Source organism: Sander lucioperca, chromosome 7, assembly GCF_008315115.2.
Source record: "Sander lucioperca isolate FBNREF2018 chromosome 7, SLUC_FBN_1.2, whole genome shotgun sequence".
Classification (NCBI taxonomy): Eukaryota; Metazoa; Chordata; class Actinopteri; order Perciformes; family Percidae; genus Sander; species Sander lucioperca.
In genome coordinates, this window is record NC_050179.1 from 39,333,383 (window position 1) to 39,358,111 (window position 24,729).

A 24,729-nucleotide genomic window follows, 5' to 3' on the forward strand; every position below is an offset into this window, starting at 1 on the left:
TATCTACGTCAAGTGGCCCAGGTTTGCCTTGGACCAGCCTTTAGTAATGCTGCTATAGGGTTAGACTGCTGGGGGACCTCCTATGACACACTGAGCTCCTCTCTCTCTCCATCTGTGTACATTCATGTCCCTAATGCGTGTTAGCTTCTTCCTTGAAGTCCTTGTGCTTTCTCACCTTGCAGATTTCCTCGGATTATGGTCGCACCTGGATCGTGGCTGCAGCTGCTGCTGTGGTCCTGCTCAACACCCTGCACTGCTACTATTATTTTATTTTATTTTTAACATTATTTTTTGGGGCTTTTTTGGCCTTTAATGGATAGAACAGTTGAAGACATAAGAGTGGGAGATGGGGGGATTACATGCAGCAAAAGGCCTTGGGTCAGAATCGAACCCAGGACTGAGCCTTAGTTATGGGGCACACGCTCTACCAGGTGAGCTACCAGGGCGCCCCACTGTTACTACTATTAGTAGTAGTCATAGTTCTATCATGCCCACTGCTATAATTATTATGTATCATATTTCTGTATATCCCCCCCCCCAACCGGCAGCAACAGATTGCCGCCTACACCTGAGGTTTCTGCCTGTTACAAGGAAGTTTTTCCTTGCCAATGGCACACCAAATGCTTGCTTTTGTGGGGAACTGTTGGGTCTTTGTCAACTATAGAGTGTGTAGAGTGTGTCTTGAGATAACTTCAGTTATATGACACTAACTGAATTATAATTGAATTAAACATCCAGATCTCAGAGATTGACATTGACATGTTGAATTGTAATATAGTGGAATGATCCTTTAAAGCTCTGCAGTACCCATCAGACAGCAGAAGGCGGCAGCACGGCGTCCCAATCAGATTGAGACACCAACCCCAACCCCACCATTACATCTGTCTGCAGCTGCTTCACTGCAGCTCCGACTCCAAATAGGAAGCTGCCGCGCTGCTGTTGGGTTCCTCCCCAGGTATACGATGCACCTTCTGGTTCTGGTTCTCATGTCGGCTGGGGGCACTGAAGGCAGGGGGGTGGGCGGCGGCTGTCCAGCTGTGTGCCGGTGTGAAAGCGGCGGGACGCTGCAGAGAGTGGACTGCGTGGATGTCGGGCTGACATCAGTTCCCTCCAACCTGAGCAGCTTCACCTCCTCTCTGTGAGTACAACTCTCTGTTTTTAAATGTGTTTTTTTTAATCTGGTTTTTATATTTGTTAGTCTATGTATTCTTATGTACGTCCGTATGATTGTTGTCTTTTCCCGTTGCACTGCAAGCGGCCGGTGGAAAACAGTCTTTTGAGGTATGACAAATAAATGAATCTGAATCTGTACGCTCACTCATAATCAATGATCAACGTTCAATATTTAACTCTCTGAGGACAAAAGACTATTTTGTTCATATATATTATATAGATTTTTTGTTAATTCATTTCAAGCACCAAAACAAGTGTGTAGGTTTGTTTTCACAAGAGACATTTGAGAAATTTCAAAAAGCGAATATCACCTTTTCAGCTTTAGGGTCAAATTATCTCTTTACACATTGCTCTGGAACAAATTTGGGCCTAACTTTACAGAAAGCTGAGTTTGTTCTGAACATTTTGATATGAAATACATGGGGATCATTTATATACAAATACCCTTAAAAGGTTAATTTAAAAAGATATGTAAAAATGCCCTTCGACCTCACAGGGTTGATCAGGTCAAAGTCTTGTTTAAGAAAAGAGAAACACTATGTTTTCTCCATCACATTCAAGAAATACTTGTTGCTGTTGCTTTTTGTTTTTGAATGTCTTACATTATTCCTGTTTTTAGCTATTTATTGTCTGTCTTGTTTTTTATTTATCTCTAATGCACCGTCATTGTACAGGTCTCTGTGCAATGACAATAAAGGCTTATCTTATCTTCATCATGTCGGTTTCTGTTAACAGAGATATGAAACAAAAGAGAAATGTAAATATAAGAATATAAGTATCACCAACATTTGAACAAAGACATGATGTTCATGTAAAGTTGATGTTTTGCAGCTATCTACCAAAAACATAATGACTTAATAATTCATTGTGACACACAATTATTTTAAAATGAAATATTTATTGATTGAAGATTTGTAAACCTTAGCCATGTTTCTTCATCAGAGCACACAGAGAAGCAATGCACGTATGTTTACTATAATATGATATATAATATCATATAGGCAGCCTGAAGCCGACAGTTATGTGTATTTGAAATGTGTCGACACGATAAAATCCAGTTGGGATGAATCGAGTTTTTTTTATCCTGAACTCTTTGTATTTTCAATAAAACATTTTTCTTTATCACGCTCATTAAAAGAAACAATAACGAACCCCAGACAAGACAAAGTATTTTTTTTTCCTTTATTGTATTATAATTAAAAACAAGACCAACCGATTCTTTTTTTTAACAGCTCGTTCATAAATACATCCTTGAATATTTGGTTTAGTTACAAAAGAAAAAGTAATGAAAAAAACTGAAAATAAAAATAAATAAATATTAACTAAAGACATAATGAAGAAAACAGAGGCCATAATCATGTCAGTAACAGTTAGAGAGACTGTTATATTCTGTACATAAAGTCATATTTAGCATCTTTTCAGCAATTTATTAATTTTCAAAGTTTCAAATTTTGAAAACACAAAAAGTTATATATATATATATATATATATATATATATATATATATATATATATATATATATATATATATATATATATTAATATATGTTATAAAGTTGCAGGTTTGTAAAATATAATAAACACGCTATATGAGACAGTTAAAACTATAAGAAGTGATAAAATCATTTGTTTTTCATCTTTTTGAATAGTTTCTATAAAATCAATGAGATTTTTCATTGAAAATGTTTCTTCATAAAATCCAATTCAAAATCAAACAACGCTGAAACTCTCCTTTTCTCATACAATTCATAAGATATGCTGATCAAAACTCATTTATTAAAAGATTTATATTCCAATTTAATTTAGTGTTGCAACACTTCTCTGTTTGAACAAAGACAGTAATAATAACCCTTTAATTGATTTATTCTTTATTTGTTGATTTACGTTTCTTGTTCATTATGATGAACAGATGATGATTATAGTTGTTTTTCATTCAATAATTAGTTTAATCTATGACAATAAAGTATATATCTAACTTATAAAAAACAGTACGTATTTTTTTCTTAATGGGACTTATTGTCTTGAAGAATAAATAATAACTGCGTCACTTTAATTCGGAAAACGTTAATTCTGCTTTTCCTTCCTCTGATTTCTTTCTTTCTATCTATCTTTTCTTTCATTCAGTCATTCCTTCTTCCTTTCTTTTCTTTTCTTTGGTTTTAGTTTCTCAGTGGGTGGGTGAGTGAGACGGTGTGAGCGTATGGGTGAATTTAAGTGTATTAAGTGCATAGGTTGTAATTTTGCTGTAATGTTTTTTTGTGAGATGTCTCATTAAAGAACATCAAAAGTAATAAAAAAGTCAAGTCAAGTCTTTCTTTCTTTCTTGTTAATTAAATGAATGAATTAAAAATATATACACCAGTGTAAAGCAGTACAAGCAGAGTGATGAGACGAACATCTGGACAGATGTGCTGTTTGTTTCAGAGATGTGAGTATGAACGAGCTGTCGGAGCTTTCTGCCCACGTCTTCGAGAGCCTCCACCTCCTGCTCGAGCTGTGAGTAACCTGGATGTGTGTGTGTGTGTGTGTGTGTGTGTGTGCGTGCGTGCGTGTGTGTGTGCGTGTGCATTTGTTTATTAACCTGCATTAATTGTGTTTCCTGCAGCCGGCTGGCAGGAAACAGTTTGACGAAGATCTCTAAAGAAGTTTTCAGAGGACTAATCAGTCTAAAGCTGCTGTATGTACACACACACACACACACACACACACACAGACATACACACACAATTCATTATTAGGGATTCTATTTTAAATGTATTTTCTCTGGCATTACTTTAAAATGTTACGGAAGCCGAAAACGGCCATCCTTCCTTTATTTTTATTGCCGTTATCTCGAGATAACAAAATAATTAAGCCGTTATCAAGAGATGACAAAAGATCGTTTCCTCTTATTACTTATAACTATGTTCATCAGAGATCAAAAGTTGAAACGGCCCAGATCGAGCTGGCGGTGACGGACTTGGTGAGGTTAGCGGAAGGATACACCTACGTCTGCTTTTCAAAATAAAGTGTTAACAAAGTCCATATATGGATATAACATGAACGTTACATGAATTATATTGACAAGAAGTATAAAACATGTTAACTGTGTCCCTTAATAATTAAAAAGAAATACCACTAAATTGTGGAAATGTCTTTCATCTTTGATATTATTTTGGTTGCTGGAAAAAAAAAACTATTCTGACGTCTAAAACCACCCACAAAATGGGGCAGTTTTTATTGTTTTAATTTAAAGATTTCCAAAGTAAAATTTAATCTGGGCTGTATGAATGCATTTAACAGAAATGTATCTGGCTGCACTTTAGTTTTAGGGTGGGCTGATTGGACCACAGAGATGCGAGTTGGGTGGTTTGACGGCATGGCACTCTGATAAACTTCATAAAAATAAGAGAAAAAAGATCTTTTGTTTCCTCCAGGTAATGAGTTAATTATCTCATTATCTCGAGATAACGGCAATAAAAAAAGAACTTCAAGCACGGCCGTCCTTGGCTAACTAAAAAAAACCTAAAATGTTTTCTTCATACTGGATGTTTTTGTGTCTAAGTGACTGATGGGAACAACAATCTTTGAAATTGGTCTAGTATTAAGCGTGAACGCTGTAACTGACAGCCACACACCGGGCTGCAATGTAACCCTATGGGGCAAATATTCAGCGTCAGTTTGGTCCACTAAAAGTTCTGTTTTTGCCACTGAAAGGCTCAGATTATTATTGTAAGTGTCTGACAACATTATGGAAAGGATCCCTAGATAGGGCTTTTTAAAACCTCTTTAAGACCTTTCTGTTTAACCAGAAACAGCTCTGAGGTCACTAGCGCTAAACCCACCAGACTCCATTTAAAAAAACAATACTTTTAGCGTGTATAGAGCCAACATATTTTCACAAAAACATAGGAACATAGGGTTGAAAAAAACAGTAGTTACCCTTTAATGTTGTTCTTATTGAATGGTTTCTGCCAGGAAAATATAAAACCATAATTACGGCAGCTGATTGCTGCCAACAGGACTCAAAATATTTCCTCTCTTCATAAATATATGTTTAACGCACCAACTCATTATGTTATGAGGAGAAAAGTTTTTTTGTTTCTGTGAAAGAAAAGTTTCAGGATGTAACAGAATCCAATGTTAGAAGCAGAAAACAGAATAAATTGGTATGAAGAGTAATAATGAAAAATTCTGTCAAGTATTTAGTTATAATGTCAGAAGGGTCTCATTAAAACACCAAATGTTGTGGCTACAAACACGTTAAACAACTTCTCACAGTCTAGTTTTAATGAAAGAACAAGAAAAGTTTCAGGATGTAATAAAACCAAATGCGAGAAGCAGAATACAGAATGAATTGGTATGAAAAGTAATAACGAAAAAAAACATTTTCTTGTTATAAACAATTTTTTTTTTTTTGACCTAATAAAACAGAATTATTCTCTAATCTGAACTCCTGCATGACATCATGATATAATAATGGATATTATTTGATCGTTACTTACTATTCATCAGCATTTGATTATTGATTATAGAACTAACTTGTCCTCTCCAGATTTAATCATCACTATCTGGTTTAATAAGTCGTCTATTAGAAGCCAGTGAGAGTTTTACAGGAAACACCCTGAAACAAGTTTGATATCTTTGTATTGATATAAATGATATTCATAGTTGTGTTGTTGTGTGTCGTCACACAGAAGTCTACAGAACAATCATCTGAAGAAGGTTCCGTCTGAAGCTTTACAGAACCTCAAGAACCTGCGTTCTCTGTGAGTGACTCCCCATGATTATCAAGAGACTGCACGTACACATTTATAGTTATGATCATAAACTAAACATGAGACATTTGAATCACTTATATATATATATATATATATATATATATATATAAAAAATGTGTTTTGAATATGCAGAAAGTTTTGAACAATTTTCAGTTTTGATAATCATTATTTCCTTAACATAAATAAAGACCTTTGCACCATAAATTGATGCAGAGAAGGCACAAATTGTTGCATTTGAAATTCACCAGAATGCTGGAAATGTCGTGTTTGATGCTCCAAATGTTATGGAAGAGGACCCCCCCCCCCATCCCCCCCCCCAGGCTTCCCAGTTATAATGTGCCGCCCCCCCCCCCATGTTGAAACAAAACCTACACCTTGTAGGTATATATATATGTGTATATATATATATATATATATATATATATAGGGCTGGTAAAATGAACGTGTTAATAACGAGTTAACAAGTTGAGTGTCAAAGCCCTTCCAGATGGAAGCCTGAAGTTATTTGCATGTACTGTCAGAGTGAACCGAGTTACTGCCGGAGTACGTTGAGTCTAAAATACCGCTTGAGCAATAAAAACTTACTGCAAAAAAAAAAATATATATATTTTTAAAATACATTTAGAAGCAGTAAATGTGTGATTAATCGCGAGTTAACTATGGTGAGTAGTCGTGATCAAATATTTAAATCAATTGACAGCCCTCATTTATTTATTTCAACACTGCATGTTTACAAGTAAATCTTAGTATTTTAAATGTGCGATTAATCATGATTAATCGCAGCCCATGACTGTAATATATATACTCAGTAATAAAAGAAACGTCCTCTCACTTTCAACTGCTTTTATTTTCAGCCAACTTAACATGTGTAAAACTTTGTATGAACATAACAAAATTCAACTACTAAGAACTAAACTGAACAACGTTTCACAGACATGTGACTAACAAACAGAAATGGAAAAATGTGTCCCTGAACAAAGGATGGTCAAAATCAAAAGTTGCAGAACGTTACAGGGAAGACCTCCTCCCTCATGTGGTCCCCTTCCTACAGGCCCATCCTGACATGACCCTCCAACATGATAATGCCACCAGCCATAACGCTCGTTCTGTGCGCAATTTCCTGCAAGACAGGAATGTTACCGGCAATTTCCACTGGATGCGGAACGTCTGCGGAACGTCTCCGGAACGTCGACGGAGTCATTAGGTTTCCATTAAAGTCAATATGTGTATTTCCACTGACTGCGGAACGTCTGCGTCCCGACTCCGTCCCAGCTCCGTCAGTCCACAGCCCTCCGGAGCAGATACGCAGAGCTTCTATTTTTGACGGACGACGGAGAGCTCCGCAGCAATTCAGCACAATTCAGATAGTGCGGGACAGGAAGTCGAGCACAGAAACAAAATAAAACATCCGGTTACTTTTCAAAATAAAATACACTGTGCTCACGGCGGATCATATTTCCCTGCACTACACCTTGAAAACACAGCACAGAGTTGTTTCCCCTCTACTCCTCTGGATGGAAACAAATGGTTGTTGGTTTTGTGGTTCTGTTTATAGAAACTACATCCTGTTATATCGCGCGAACATACGTGAACTCACGAGATCTCGTGGTCGGCTGGCCGCAGCCGTTACGCAACAAATCCGGACCTGGTGGGTATTGACGGACGGTGGAGCACGTAGCCGCTCCGCAGCGGAGCCGGTCCGCAGACATTCTGCATCCTGTGGAAATCCACGGTTAGTGTTCTGCCATGACCAGCGAAGAGTCCGGATCTCAATCCCATTGAGCACGTCTGGGACCTGTTGGATCGGATGGTAAGGGCGAAAATGACCAGGAACTTGCAGGTGCCTTGGTGGAAGAGTGGGGTAACATCTCACAGCAAGAACTGGCAAACCTAGTGCAGTCCATGAGGAGGAGATGCACTGCAGTATTTAATGCAGCTGGTGGCCACACCAGATATTGACTGTGACTTTTGATTTTGACCATCCTTTGTTCAGGGACACATTGTTCCATTTCTGTTAGTCACATATCTGTGAAACGTTGTTCAGTTTAGTTCTTAGTAGTTGAATTTTGTTATGTTCATACAAAATTTTACGCATGTTAAGTTGGCTGAAAATAAAAGCAGTTGAAAGTGAGAGGATGTTTCTTTTCTTGCTGAGTATATATGTATATGTACTGTATACGTGTGTGGATGACAATCTGATCTCCCTCCAGACATTTCTAACTAACCGACAGTTAACACCTCTGTGTTGTTCAGAAGGGCCAACCTCACACACACACACACACACACACACACACACACACACACACAGACACAGGTGGTGGTGGGTGTGGGCCCGGAGCCAGCTGCCCGTCTGTGGTTGTGCCAGGAGGCTTTGTCAGACTGTCAACACCAGAAATTACTACCATGCAGCGGAAGAATGTGTGGACCTCCCTGATCGACAGAGACCGGGGTCTTACTTACTTCTGTTGAGTTCAGATGAGCAACAGTTTATAATATCGTTATCATGATATTTAACAACGCTATCGCATATTTTTCTCATATCGTGGAGCCCTACTTTGTAGGTCGATAACAATAATTTGAAATGTATTTATTTATAGGTAGCCAGTGCAAAGCTCTGAGAACAGGGGTGAGCACAACTCTTGCACAATGTGCTCCACATATAAACAAATAGCCATTTACAATAAAACAAAGATCAAAACTACGGAAGTGAATGGCTGCCACGTCTGAAATACCTTGGGCTGAGACTCATTCTTCCTTCTGTACAGCCCCATCCATTTCAAACTCCTTCTGTGGTGTACACATACTTATCACAATATCATCCACCGTCCTCAATAGCAGCAGAATTCTCAGTAGAACTTAATCAAATCGTATATATGGGCCATACTTCACAATTTATCCGCCGGCAGACCGTGTCTTCATTCAAACAGAAGTTTCATGTTCTAACAGGATAAATGATCACGTTACGTATGAAACGTTACATGTTACAACACAATAAATGTTCACGTTAAAACATGAAAGTTTCACTTAATTACAGCATCATTTATTGTTATAACGTGAAACTTTTCATGTTGCAACGCAATAAGTAGTACATTGTAATAGCAAGAACTTTCTTTTGTTATAACTTGATTAGTTTATATGTTGTAATAATGTGAAGAAAAAAATGTGAATGTCAAAATCACTTGTCATAATGTGAAAAACATCTTGTTATTACCATACATTTTTCACGTAATAACGTGATTATGATATGTTCTGCATGGCAGCAATATGCTTCTGTACAAGAAGAAGACAACATAATAAGTAGTAACAATTTAACATTTTATTGATATTGCGCCTCTCTCCTGATATCTTGTCCAGACGTCTGGACGCTAACTTGCTGTCCCGTCTGCCGGCTGCCTCCTTCAGAGGCCTGCGGTCTCTCCGCCACCTGCGGCTGGATGACAACGTCCTGACGGAGGTTCCCGTTCTGGCTCTCAGGGACCTGCCGGCGCTGCAGGCTCTGACTCTCGCCCTCAACGACATCCGCCACGTCCCTGACGGAGCGTTCAGCTCCCTCGGACAGCTGCTGCTGCTGTGAGTCAACGCTGATTATTATATTATTATATTAGCATTTAACTCTCTTCCATTATTTGTGCAGTATTGCACACTTCATTGTCTGTTATGCTCTATTGCAAAGTGGCACATTCTCCCCTGCTCTGCTATCATATTTGTTTAATATCTGTCTTCCTGTCGACTATGAACTTGTTGTCCTCCCGGGGTCAAAATTGAAAATGAACACTTTTTTGACACCTTTTTTAAAATGCTTTTTTTTTAAAACGCTTTTTTTTAAACGCTTTTTTTTAAATGCTTTTTCGTCCCTTTTTTAGCTTTTTCCCCACTACCACCATTATATAAACCACTACCACCAACTTGTTACCACCAGTTTTACAATTCTTAATAATAAGAATAAATAAACCTCATCTATATGAAATTATATCTAGTTCTTTAGTTAAAAAATATCAGAGGATGTTGCGCCCGGATTGCTCAGTTGGTAGAGCGGGCGCCCATATACATATATAGGTTTAGTCCTCGACACGGCGAGCCCAGGTTCGACTCCAACCTGCGGCCCTTTGCTGCATGTCATTACCCTTTCTCTCCCCCTTCATGTCTTCAGCTGTCCTGTTAAAAATAAAGGCCGAAAATGCCTTAAAATAAATAAATAAAATAAAATAAAAAATATCAGAGGATGATGAGTAGATGATCACAGACTGGTTTATATCAAAGTTTACTCAGGATACTTTTTTATTCTAACGAACAGCAGCAAAACTCCTACTCTAGGCGATTTCATTTCAGACATTTATCTACTATTTTAATCACCTAAAGACTTGGTCAACTCATTTCAAGCACCGAAACAATTCTCACAACACATCATAAGTTAAGGTTTGTTTTCAAAAGAGATTTGAGGAATTTCAAAAAGACAACATCAACGTTTCAGCTTTAGTGCCAAATTATCTCTTCACACGTTGCTCTAGAAAAAATGTGGGCGTCACTATACAGCTGAGTTTGTTCTGAACATTTTGATATGAAACACACGGGGATCAGTTATATGCAAATACCTTAAAAAGGTGAATTTAAGAAGATGTGTGAAAATGCCCTTAGACCTCAGAGGGTTAAAGGTGAACTGAACATGTAGGACAAATTATTCACGTAACAACATCATTTAATTTTCATCATATGAAAAGAAACAACAGACATCTGACATTTCAAAGAACTTGAGACCAAATATCTCTGAGCGTTTCTCCAAAACATCACATTCATTCCCATTAAATTCGGATTTATTCAAATGGATACCTTGACCCTGTAAACAACATGAGGATTTAGGATGAAGGGTAGTTTCATGTTGTTCTTCAGCGGGTTAATCCTTTAATTGAGCCACCAGTGCAGTTCAAACAGCCTCGCCGTGTGTGGTCACAGCATCTACTGCACACGCTCCCATCTCAGCCCAAAAACTAGAAAAGAGAAACTAGAGCACACGTGTCAAACTCGTGGCCCGTGGGCCAAATCCGGACCTAGAGATTGGCATGGGGTACTTTCCATAACATCATCTCTCAATGCAAATCAAACCAGCTATTGGATTAACTGAAATCAAACCATGCCAATCTCTAGGTATGGTGAAGGGTATGTGATGATGTGGGGTATGGTGAAGGGTATGTGATGATGTGGGGGTATGGTGAAGGGTATGTGATGATGTGGGGGTATGGTGAAGGGTATGTGATGATGTGGGGTATGGTGAAGGGTATGTGATGATGTGGGGGTATGGTGAAGGGTATGTGATGATGTGGGGGTATGGTGAAGGGTATGTGATGATGTGGGGGTATGGTGAAGGGTATGTGATGATGTAGGGGTATGGTGAAGGGTATGTGATGATGTGGGGTATGGTGAAGGGTATGTGATGATGTGGGGCTATTTTAATTCCAAAGGCCAAGGGAACTTTATCAGGATGCATAGTATCCTAGATCCATCAAATAACTGGCCTTTAAAAATAAAAGTCTGCCTGCCGCTATGGGAATTTAACATAGGGGTGTACTGACTTATGCCCGCTGTATTTTAAGGAAGAACATTTATTTATTTACGATACATTATTCATTCACAAAGAAAATTGGTGTCCTTAAAGGTTGGATTTTTCCTCATTTTTTTAATTAAGGCATTAAGATCAATTTCCAAAAGATTATTTTTGTATTCCTCTTTTTAGTCCACTTTAGCATGGGTGTATTCACTTATGCTAAGCACTGTAGGTTCACAATAAATTGTGGCCCCCCTAGTTGTGCTCCAAACCAAAAAGATGGGAAAGTGTTTTTCAAACTGCAATGATATGACACTGAAAGCAGAATTTTCTGAATGTTTGAGACTCGGACATTCCCACAGTACCAGAGAGTTTGCATATTCAGGCTGTGAAACAGGTCGCTGGAGCCTACTTTTAAAGACTGTAATCATTGATTTGCTTGATTTGCTAAACTCTATGATGGCTGAGGAATGTTTTTGCTGACTTTTTTAGGGCTTTATGTCAACCAAAACTGTAAGTGAGAAGGCTTTATGAGACATGCAATAATACAAAAAGACCATGTTGTGCACATCCATGTAGTTGTACATGTAGGGCAGGACAAAAAAGTGATTGTTCAAAGGAGGTAAAGTTTGAGCTCAATGCTCAAACAGGAGGACTAAATGAGGACTTTGAGATTGTGCCTTTCCTTTAAGTATTATCTCATCTTTGATTTTGACCTGGTTTTTATATTAATGATGTTTAAATTGTCTTCTGACTATGAGCTGTAAGAGTCACACTCACTTGTAATCTGCCAATAGAGACATAAGAAATGAGCGCACAGACCACAAGTAGTGGAAAGAGTGGCTGCCTCAACTGTTGGTTCGACATTTTTAATCTTTGACACTCTAGTTGTCTGTAGTGCAGCAGTGAGGCCAGTGTTTTAGTCATCCTAACAAGCCCTATTTTAAACTGCTGTTTTTGATCTATTTTGTAAACATCATGTCACATTATTGTTATTTTGTCGATTAATCGATGAATCGGATAAAAAAAAAAAGCATTAATTTACATCAGCTCAATACATACTTACATACTTGTTGTTTTAGTTAATAGTTGTGTAAAGGTAAGTAACCCAAAGAGCGCGCACACACACACACACACACACACACACAGACACACACACACACACACACACGTTCACTTGAAGCTTATTTATTAAATTATTACCATCATTGTAGTAAGTGCGGGTTAAGTTCATTTGTACACCACATTTAAACACAGCTTAAGATGACCAAGTGCTATAAAAGAACTTTAAAATGAAATTAAAAAGTACAACACACACAAATATATTTGTCAACAATAACTGATATGGGACAAAGCACAGAATATATACATGACAATAGATTGAAAAATGAATGGGCCAAAAAAGGCGAGTGAATAAAAACGTGTCTTTAGTCCTGCTTTACTACTGTTATTAGGGAGCTAACGCTAGCTTGTCATGCTAGTCAGCTGGATAACGAGTAAACACCACACCAGCACCAGAAGAGGGACGTTACGTTCCTCACTTCAAAACGGAACAAAAGTAGGATTGTGTAGTGACTTTATCCTGCTGTTGAACTCCCTCCTCATCAAGGACTCCAACATGTTTACGTTTTAGGTGCTGAATCAGCACCGTGGTGCGCCCGTGCCATGCCGTGTCGCTTTTGCTTATCTTGCAATTAACACGTTTTCAATTTATTTAGTGTGAAATGCTCCCACACCTTGGATGACTTAGGTCGTACTGATTTCTCTGCCTCCGCCATGTGTTTCAGAACAATGTTAAGGGTCTCTCCGGTCTCTCCGTGTTTCCTCTACTCCGCTCTGCTCTTTTTTCTTTTCTTTCGCTCCGCGCCGCTCCGCACGGCACTCAACTCAATTGCTTTTATCTCCGCGACTGAGTGGCGTGTCGCGCGACACAACGAATCGATAATGAAATTCGTTGCCAACTTTTTTAATAATCGAATTTTATCGATTCGTTGTTGCAGCCCTACTGAATAGTATTAGTATTCACATTTATGTCTGAATAGATTATTTTTTGCATATCACATGACCTCTGACCTGTGATGAAAACAGAGGGTCATGGGTCACTGCAATCTAGTCTACATCCACGACGTTACACTTCTTGTAACTTCTTGCTCCGGTGCCGCAGGAAATTCCGCCGGATGCATGTCTTTTCACCGATGTCCGTTACCTTCCGCTTCCTTTGTTTTGTAATTCTAAACTCCGGTGGATTTGTGAGGACTATGGTTAACTGCTCCTCAGATCTCTGCAGGGTAAATCCAGACAGCTAGCTAGACTATCTGTCCAATCTGAGTTTTCTGTTGCACAACTAAAACTACTTTTGAACGTACACATGTTCCACCAAAACAAGTTCCTTCCCGAGGCTATTTTGCAGCGGCACCGTGCGGAGCTTAGCGTTGCCCAAGACGAGGCCAAATGGCAGCATTCGTTTAGTTTCCTGCAACACTTATCCCCCGCTGTCCTTTCATCTCTTCCTAGGAACAAACGCTCACATTTGGCCTCATGTGAGAATGCCAACAATGGTTGATCAGACTTGGCCTCAGGTGTCTCCAACGCCTTCAAACCCAGTAGCGATTCCAGGCAATCATATTTCAGAGGCAGGTCCCCCCTTCTAGCCCTGCCCCTGCCATAACCACTGTTGTTACAACACCAGGAGCACTAACGAATGAAGCAGTATCGATCATCTTGACAGCGACCCCACAGCGGGGTAATAGCTGGGTTTCCCTACTGTTCAGCCAGAAGTGAAGAAGCCTCTCGCATGAGAGAAAAAACGTCTTCGGAGCACCTTTAACTAAGTCCAGTTGCCCTTGATTTTAACCCTTCCCTGGGTTCACTGTGGCGTCTTTACAGCATGAATGCATCTGGCTGGCATTTATCTAGATTGGTCTATTACAACGTAGAACTGTATGAGATAGATCCGCCTGCGGTCTCTTTGTTTCTCAGCAGACGTACACATTAAGGCACGTCTATAGACACACACACACACACACACACACACACACACACACACACACACACACACACACACACACACACATCAAAGACTCTGAGGTCACTATAAAAATACTTCCTCCAAATCTTCATCAAAAAGTTCCATATATGTCGAACACAACAACAGTCTAACAGATAAACAAAGTGACTTTAGAAGTTTAAAATGAAATATATCAGAGTTGTATTTGGAGTTCACTAATACTGAATTTCAAACTTTATTTGTTTTTCCTAAATCCTATTGAGGAGCTTTAATCTGACTGACTAACTACTATAATGACTCTTTTAATCATTAGAAATGTTATTTAATTTAAACATCTATATCGATGATGCACTAGCAATAATTGATAATACAGCACAACCCTGTCTCCTAAGAATTACATTCCCATACAACTGAACTGCATTCTTAATTACATTTCGTATTTGTCATTTTAGTTTGTTTCAATGCGTCCTCGTACCAGCGACTGGCGCACGTTGTGAAATGTAATGTTATGAATTTAAACAGAACTACTTGGTTAGGGTAGTGGTAGGGTAGTATCAGTATGGGCGAGTATGCGAGTATTGCACTGATTCGATAGCACGTAACTTAGCCCAGAAAAAAATCTACCTTAAAGTAGTTAATTTATGTTTTTTTTCCATTATGACTGACTGTCAAACTAGATAATAAAAGAAAGTTCTATGGCAATCATTCTCTACATGCACAGTTTAACTTCAGCGATAGTGCGTAGTTTCTGCCGCCCCCATGAGGAATTCTAAGTAACGACAACAACACTGTCGGCGCATCTACATGATACAAGCCTTCCGTGACCGCACAGTTGCTAGTAGCCAAGGAGGACACGAAGGGATTAAAAAAACATGATGGACTCTTCAGCAGAGGTCATTATCTTCACTCGAGCTTCTGCACGCAAAAGTCGCCGGACAACACCACTCTTCTGAACATACTGAGAAATCCAGAGAGAGTTGTGTGGAGCTGATAGTCTTAATTAGCTTTGTACATTTGACAATGGCTTGAATGTAGCAGACGTTCATTAATGTCAAAAAGTTACACACTAAAGCTTTAAACTGGGCCTACAATAACGTGTGTGCTGACTAAAGCCTTTATAAATACTTTTTTAGTGCATAGAATACTAAGCTATTAAAATAATAACTGTTGGCATGATTTTATAAATCATGTTTTAATGTTAAACATCCATGAGGCACAGTGAATCCTTAAACTGTATCTTTGGATGGCTACCTTACCTATAGGCCACTAAGCCTATTATTAAAGTGTTCATATTAGGCTTTTTGGCTTTTTCCCTTTCTTTTATTGTGTTATGTATTTTTTTGTGCATGTTATAGGTTTACAAAGTGAAAAAGCCCAAAGTCCCCCCCAAAGGGACTTACCATCTCCAACAGAAAACACTGTTCACAAACTGCTCCAAACAGCTCTATTGTAGTCCAGCCTTTACTTCAGAGACAAACGTGGTCACTTTGGAACACACGTTATAATGCTCTCCTAGCTGCTAGCTGGCACGCCCTCATACTCTGCTTCTGACTGGCTAGTAGTCCTTACCTAGGTACTGTCAGGGCACGCCCTCATACTCTGCTTCTGACTGGCTAGTAGTCCTTACCTAGCTACTGTCAGGGCACGCCCTCATACTCTGCTTCTGACTGGCTAGTAGTCCTTACCTAGCTACTGAGCATATGTGACTCCCAACAAAGATGGAACAGAAGTGAGAGGTCTCACTCTGTAGCTAAAACAGAGAGCTCAACACACAGGGTGAAAAGAGGAGCTACAGCAATGAGCAGTACAATTAAAATATGGTGTTTTTTGAAAATGAAACCACATAAACCTATTCTGGTACAACCTCAAAATACAATTATGAACCTGAAAATTAGCATAATATGAGCACTTTTTTTTTTCACAAATAGGCTGATTTATATTTTCTAATAATATGTTGGATTCATGTTGATACATTTACATTTTTTAAGTAATTGCAGTAACTCTGTGGACCCCCATATTGAAGATCTCTGATGTACTGTAAAGGACATTAGTAACTAGCAACGATGCAATAACATGTTTAATATTTACCGAGCCTCATGTTACCTGACGTCACCAACATGGATGATATAAAAATATATAACGATATTTGTATTTTACTTTAACTATGAGTGATGATATTTACATTGATTACTGATTGATGGTATTTACACTGATGCTTGTATCTTCCGTGTTGATGTCTTTTGTGCGTCTGCAGAGATCTGAGCTTCAACAGGATCAGCAGTTTCCCTGCAGCCATCAGACACCTGAACAACCTGAGAGAACTGTGAGGAAAACACACAGTTCATTATTTTTTTTTTTTTATTTAACATTCATTTTAAAAATGGATAAATAAAACTTGTCAAATGTATTTCCCGCAGGAATCTCCAGAACAACAACATCTCAGTTGTCCCAGGAAACAGCTTCTCTGGAAATCCTTCCATCGAGGCGATGTGGGTAAAACCCGAAATAATTCACACCTGTTGTGATAGCTGAGGGTCCTCGATGCCAATTAACAGTGTTAGTTAGTTAGTTAGTTCCTGTGGGGAAATTAGGTTGCAGTAGAAATCACATGGCATTTTGGCAACAAAAGACAAGAAACCAGAACAAAAGGCAAAAGTTCAAATGAGATGGCAAGGGAGTGTCCCTGATCACCCACAATGCTTGTTTGCCTTTTTTAGTGTTCTGATTTTGTATATGCATTACACACTTTGAAATGCTCTGTTTGATTTGTGTGTTATTTGACCGCATAAGTGTAGATTTTGGTGGAGGTAAAAATAACTGTTGCTACATCCAGGGGTTAAAGAACACAACCGGTCAAAGTCAAAAATAAAGATAGATTTATGTAGATTGGTAGTTGTAGATGTAAATGATAACCCAAAAAAAAACCCATTGTTTTGAATATTCAGAAAGTTTTGAGCAATGCATGAGAATAATCATTTTCTTTACATAAATAAAGACATTTGCAGCATTAAATTAATACAGATAATCTGGAAATGAAATGTTGACACTCAAGGTTTTCTGGGGGACGACCCATAGACAACCCCCCCCACCCCCGCCCCAAAGCCCGGGGCTTCTACCTGTCTCTTTTTGAACGGGTCGAGTGTTATGTTGAAATTTTTAGTTTTTTTGTTATATATTTTCTTTTTTTGTAATTCGTTTATACATTTTATATGTTTTTATTTCTTTTAATCACTCAAAATAAAGATTTCATTCATTAATTTTTTCATTCATTCAAATGAAATGTGACAATGTATGATTTCATGTTTTCAACATATTTGCTGATCTTGACAGAAATATCCAGAATAATCCTCTTCACACTGTGGGACACTCGTCTTTCCAGCTATTGCCAGACCTCCACACTCTGTAAGTATCCACGCTATAGAAACTAGAAGCTAGAATGAGGACTGTGTATTAATACAGTTTCATAACGACTTCATTTAAGAGTGAAATAACTTAAAAGAACATGGTGGAGTCTGGTGGGTTTAGCGAACATAATTTTGTGGATGTTTTTATGTTTAAAAAAGAATCTTACTCTTTAACAGAAAGGTCGACCTCCTCAGAAATCTTTTCCATAATGTTGTCAGACACTTAGAATATTAATCTGAACCTGTCAACGGCAAAACATTCACTTTTGTGAAGGTAAATACAAGCTGGACAATTGCTCTATTAACTTACATTGTAGCTTGTTTCTCCGCCGCCAACTGCAGAGATCTCTTAATACTGGACCAATGTCAAAGATTGTTGTTCCCATCAGTCACTTAGACACAAAAACATAGGAACATGGGGTCCAGGTTGAAAAAAAACAGAAGTTACCCTTTAAGCAATGGGGTGATATGATCCATTTTCCTGGTTTTAGTTTAGACTCTGGCAGCAGCATTCTGCACTAGCTGTAGTTTTCTTATAGACTTTTTAGGTAATCCAGTAACACGGGAACTGTGTATAGATACAGCTATAATGAGGACAGAACCTCATCAAACACACTGTGTGTTATTTTCTGAAACACTGTACATACATTTATTTATTTTTACTTTAATTGGATTTCTCTGTCCTCTACAGCATTTGTCGAAAGAATTGTGATTTTAGTCATTTTATTTTTTTAAATCATTTCAAAGAACGATAGGAATGCTTGTAAACAAGACCAATATAAGGAATAATGACAAAGCAAATACAAAATACATTTTCTTTGTTGTTCCTGTGTTTTTTATGTCAGGTCGCTGAGTGGAAGCAGCATCACAGACTTCCCAGACTTCACTGGGACCAACAGACTGGAAACCCTGTAAGTCCCATTTAATTAACAGTTGATTAACAACAGTCGCAATCCCAATACTCTACCTTAGAGAGCCCCTATTATGCTACTTCCCAGCATCATATTTGTACTCTTGGGGTCTACTAGAATAGGTTTACATGCTTTGATGTTGAAAAAACACATTATGTTTCTCATACTGCCCATTGCTGCAGCTCCTCTACCTGAAACACTCTGGCTGTGTTGGAAACCGTTCCCTCATTCACTCACTCACTATTCCCTATATAGTGTTTATTAAATAGTGAACTATATCAGGATCGACCAAACCAGATTTCGAACACTCACTAAAAACATTGTTGCGTCAGTACATGCGCCGGTTATTTGTGTGATGGCTCCTGTCTGAGCTCTTGGCCCGCCCTCCTATAAAAGCCCAGTCTGCTCTGATTGGTCAGCTGGCCCACTCTGTTGTGACTGGTCAACTGAATTCAAACAAGCCGCTGGGCGGGCTGAGCTTGCTCAGGCAGCACCTATGGGCAAAAAACTGAGCTGGCGTTCTCAATCAGTGACATCACTAACTGAGGAATTTGAAACAGGAATGTGGGGGAGTTGAGAAAAAGTGCTGTCAGTGGGAGAGAAAGCTCCAGTGAATGTTTCTTTCATGTTTCTTTTTTTATTCTTTATACTATCTATTACATACACAAACAACTATATAACACACAAGAAAACGGGCAAAATCCAAAAAAGCATAATAGAGGCTCTTTAATACTTCAGTCTTTTAAAACCCTCGTCATGTTGTTCAGTTCTCTGTCACTGATTTGAACAACTCAAGAAACCGGGCTGAATAAATATCAGAGACTGTTTGATGTGTTCAGCTCCATCACAGGCAGCCACATCTCCACCTTACCTGACAACATGTGTGAGGAGCTGCCCCACCTGCAGAGGCTGTAAGAGTCATCTCATTTAACCTGTTTGTTTGGACATCGTACATTCATCTACACTAACATTTTAAGGCTGATGTGAATGCTCTCATGAAACAACTAAAATACAATCAGACCCAGTAACCCCAGTAACACAATCCCATCGGTGCTGGTTAAAGTAACCCATGGGGCATTGTTGACCCACATTGGGTCAATTTTGACTCAGTGATTGTTAGTGTATGTCCAATTTTGCTGCACATTAGTCTGTCTGTCTGTCTGTCTGCAGTGATCTGTCCCACAACCTGATCCATAGTTTGCCCAGCTTCAGCAGCTGCAGAAATATACAAAACATGTAAGTGTTTAATTTCTCTCTTTTGTTTCGTTCTGTACTCAGGTCAGACCGAATAACATGTCATAACTTCATATATGAGGTCAAAGCAGAAACCTCAGATCCATCTTTTCACAATCAAACTGTCTCCATCAGCGATCTGTCCTCCAACCGCCTCTCCTCTGTCTCTGTGATGAGTCTCACTCACCTGAAACAGTCTGGACACCTGCAGCTAAGAGTCTCCCACCAACGCCAGCACAGACTCAGGTAACAGCACAGACTCAGGTAACCGCACAGTCTCAGGTAACAGCACAGTCTCAGGTAACAGCACAGTCTCAGGTAACAGCACAGACTCTGGTAACAGCACAGACTCTGGTAACAGCACAGACTCAGGTAACAGCACAGTCTCAGGTAACAGCACAGACTCTGGTAACAGCACAGACTCAGGTAACAGCACAGACTCAGGTAAGACTTCCTGTCTACACGCTCTTATTAATTGGTTGTGTTGTGTTTTGTTTGCAGGAAGTCCGATCAGCTGTTCACATTTACCTGTGTGTTTCTTCACTGTGAGTCTACCAGCTCTGAGGACAGCAACAGTAAGACAATTCTGTTTCATTCTGTTTAAATGGAGGTTAGGGTATAGAGCACTCAACAATCATACAGGGAGAAAAAACCCAGAGAAGAAGGAACACTTTCTGCTTTTAGACCAAATAGTTTCAGAAACTAAAGAACCACAGGAGCTGAACTTAGGGTTGGGGTCCGCAGTTCTCCTCCCTTGCTGAACACGGCCTGAGCCAAGCCCTGTGTTGCCTGCCCGAGTGCAGCTCACAATGCATCCGACCCTAATGCCTATCCTTGCGAGTGGTGGGCCCACGGAGCGGCCCCGTCATGCTGTTCTCGGGCTGTGCCCAACCGAGCCAGTTTCCCTTTTCCGGGCGAGGTTCTGCAGCTCCTTTTTGCCGATTCATGTACTCTAGGGAAGGGCTTCAACTAACGATTACTTTTGTTATTGATTAAGCTGTCGATTATTTTCTCGATTAATCAATTAGTTTAGTCTATAAAATGTCAGAAATTGGGTAAAAATGTGGATCAGTGTTTCCCAAAGCCCAGCATGATGCCCTCAAGTGTCTCGTTTTGTCCACAAGTTAAATATATTCAGTTTACTGTCACAGAGGAGAGAAGAAAGTAGAACAATATTCACATTTAACAAGAGAAGTTTTACTTTTTATTTATTTTTCAAACCGATTAAACAATTATCAAATATAGTTGGCAGTAGGCTAGGTACTCTAAGTGACCTTAAGCGGAGCATACAGTTTTTTTAGTCAGAATTTAAGAAGCTTATTTTTAGCACATCAGTACATCGGGAGTGTAAAATGATCTGGTTGAAACCAAATAAATGAAACACACTATAATATATTTTAATATGATATATAATAAAATCCTGGCTATAACACTGGCTTGTTAAAATAAATGAAACTATTTGAATTATTAATGTTGATAACAAGGTGTTTTTAATATTCACTGTATACTTTATAGATGTTACGATAAAGACTCCCTCACCTGTGTCCACCTGCAGGTCCGTCCACATGTCGCCTGGACTCATTGTCTCTCTGGCTCCTTCACTTCATCTTCATCGTCTCCATCATCTTCAACCTGCTGCTCCTGGTCTCCCTCCTCCACCTCGTCCTCCCCCTCCCACCTCCCAACACCTCCTCGCAGGCCTCTCTGCTGCCAGCATCGTCAGCACAGACAGCAAGGACACTGATCCAGGATCTGGAGTCCCCATCTTCCTCCTCTCTCTGTCCTCTTAGGTCTTCATCTCAATCATGATGGCGAACAGAACAAAGAGCTGCTCTCAGGTCAGCTGTGTGGTCGTCTGCAGCTTTGCTCTGACTCTTTTACTTCTAAGTGAAGGCTCCCCCGTGTGGTACAGATAGGCCATTGCAGATAGATGTGGCGGTTCTATACAGATGGGAGTGTTAGGGAAAATAGCTACAAAGTAGAGATGAAATGCAAACAGATGTTCCCCTTTGTCCTCAGTGACAGAAATGCCCACAACACTTGTCCCAGCCTCAACTACAGAAGAACAATGGACATTGTTCCCTGCTGTCTTTTCTTAAATTTTAGGGCCTAGTCACTTTAGATTACTTTTAAAGATGTTTTTTAACTCTTGTGTTGTCCTCGGGTCAAATTTGACCCGTTTTCAAAGTTTTTTATATGTGAAATATGGGTTTCTTTCAACCAAATGGCCCAAAAATAACATGGATGCATGTTGTATGGTTTGGAACCCATACAACGTTCTTTGCAGGTAAAATGAATGATTACTTCCATTGATTTTTGGGTGTTTAAAATGTTTAAATGGTTTCAAAACAGTATCCAGACTAAACTTTGACATATACCAGTCTGTGATCCATTCAACATCCTCTGATCTTAACTATTAGTAATAATAATTCATAATGTATGCCTTTTTTAAACAAAAAAATTAGGTATAATTTCATATAATTTAGTTTTATTGACAATGAATACAAAAAAAAAAAAACGTTAAAAAAAGCACCAAAAGCCTTGACATTTTTTTTCAATTTTGACCCGGAAGGACAACAAGTTCATGTCAACGGGAAGAAAATACAAGGGTTAAGACATTTCAGACTAAAGAAAATATACTATACTTTATATTGGAGCTCTAATATGGTGACATACTGTAGATGGTGGTCTCAACAATGTTTCAATAAATGACACCCACTCCCTTTATTAGTTTATTTGTTGTCTGAGTGTAATTACGGCCACAATTAAAACGTTCAATGTTCCTAGTAATATCAGTCTTCTCATAATCATCATGTTAATGTTTGCATCGGTATCTTTAAACCTTGTTGCTGCAAAGCTTTTTTAAACTTCATGTCACTATAAATAAATGTTTCTGCATTCACCAGGTAGCATTTAGTACTGTACTTTTAAAGGAGGCAGTTAACGTCACGTTAAAGAAGAAATTATATGTATTAGTACAGTCATTAAAACCTTCTAAACCTTCTTTGATTTTTTTTTCTTCATTACACACGCCATAGTCTCGCATTGCCAGACCTTCCTCCACAGCGCTGCAAAGGAGGGTCTGTCTAGTCCACACAGCATTCCTGGATGGGAGAAAAACGTGCTCTGGTTTGTTGGCGTTTCTTTAAACCAATCACAATCGTCTTGGGCCGAGCTAAGCGCCCAGACGGAGCCACGGTGCCTCTGCAAAATAGTCTCTGGAAGGAACTTGTTTTGGTGGAACATGTGTACGTTCAAAAGTAGTTTTAGTCGTGTAACAGAAAACTCAGATTGGACAGATAGTCTAGCTAGCTGTCTGGATTTACCCTGCAGAGATCTGAGGAGCTAGCCTGGGTAAACCCTGACGGATTTCCGGCAAATTTGAGATTTGCTCTGCAAGTCAGTCTGGTGAAGAGCCCATTCAAACCCATTTCCAATGTCCCCAAAATCGAGGCACCAATCACAACCGCTGAGGCGGGCTTTACACCAATCACAACCGTTGAGGCGGGCTTTACGCAACGACGATAGCGCAGCCATGGCGAGCAGCTTTTTGTTTACATTCAAAATGACAGCTACCGAAGCGCAGCGTCACCGGTATCGTCGGTCTGATTGGTTGAAGGACTATCCAATGCGCCCAGAGGCATTTGAGCGGCGTCCGTTGGTGACGCCCCTTTGGAAATGAACTGTCAATGAACCTTCCCCAGACCCACTCTCAGTTACAACTGAGAAGGGTCTGGTGTCAACCAGGCTACTGAGGAGCAGTTAACCATAGTCCTCAGAAATCCACCAGAGGTTAGAACACCAACACAGAGACAGAGGAAGGGGAACGGACATCCGGCTGAAAATGAGGGACATCCGGCACCTGAACAATCCGGGAAATTAAACCTTATCGATATAGACTAGTGTAGTATTGGTGTTTGGGAATGTGCTGCACTGCTTCTGCCACCATGTAGTACCGTTCAGAAAGTAAAGGGTGATGCTCAACATAGAGTATCTTTGATGGAGTCAAACGTGCATCCACGTTGACCACATGGATGTATTATATTGATATTTTATTTATTTTATTATTATATTGATGAATTATATGCAGTGGTGGAATGTAACTAAGTACATTTACTCAAGTACTGTACTTCAGTCCAAATGTTGAGGTACTTGTACTTTACTTGAGTCTTTTCTTTTCATGCCACTTTCTACTTCTACTCCGCTACATTTCAGAGAGAAATATTGTACTTTTTACTCCACTACATTCATCTGACAGCTTTAGTTACTAGTTACTTTACACATTAAGATTACTGCACACAAAACAAATGTAGTTTATAAAATCTGATGTTTTATTATAAATTAAACTAGCTAACAATATAACAACTACAAGTCCAGCTGAAATGATTAGACACAACTGTTTGGATCGTTTCTATTTCTAAAATGGGAGGATTTTTCTGCATTGAGTACTTTTACTTAAATTAATACTTTAAGTAAATTTTTCTGGTAGGACTTTTACTTGTAACGGAGTATTTTACAGTGTGGTATTAGTACTTTTACTTAAGTAAAGGATCTGAAAACGTCTTCCATCACTGTGCATACATTGAGAACCACCCTGAATTGCACACTGCAGTAAGGAGAGTTTTATTCTGAAAGACTCACACTGCAGTAAGGAGACATTTATTCTGAAAGACTCGGGCCGGAAGTATCCCTGTGTTGCTGT

General features: G+C 39.1%; 1 protein-coding gene across 2 annotated transcripts; it reads left to right on the forward strand.

Annotated features, from left to right (window-relative positions):
* On the forward strand, positions 1–22,247 carry LOC116040237 (leucine-rich repeat-containing G-protein coupled receptor 5-like). 2 transcript variants are annotated; one of them, XM_031285531.2, is made up of 15 exons: positions 1–431; positions 797–1,138; positions 3,598–3,669; positions 3,779–3,850; positions 5,850–5,921; positions 9,288–9,503; positions 16,734–16,802; positions 16,897–16,968; positions 17,810–17,881; positions 18,729–18,794; positions 19,634–19,705; positions 19,965–20,030; positions 20,163–20,273; positions 20,529–20,602; positions 21,583–22,247. In XM_031285531.2, exons 2-15 carry the CDS (start codon positions 963–965, stop codon positions 21,834–21,836), a joined length of 1,464 nt encoding a protein of 487 aa, XP_031141391.1. In that variant the 5' UTR covers positions 1–431; positions 797–962; the 3' UTR covers positions 21,837–22,247. The 2 variants fall into 2 exon arrangements, with proteins under 2 accessions (XP_031141391.1, XP_031141392.1); XM_031285532.2 differs by lacking the exon at positions 1–431 and having other exon boundaries at positions 586–1,138.
* Positions 22,248–24,729: the final 2,482 nt, after the last annotated feature.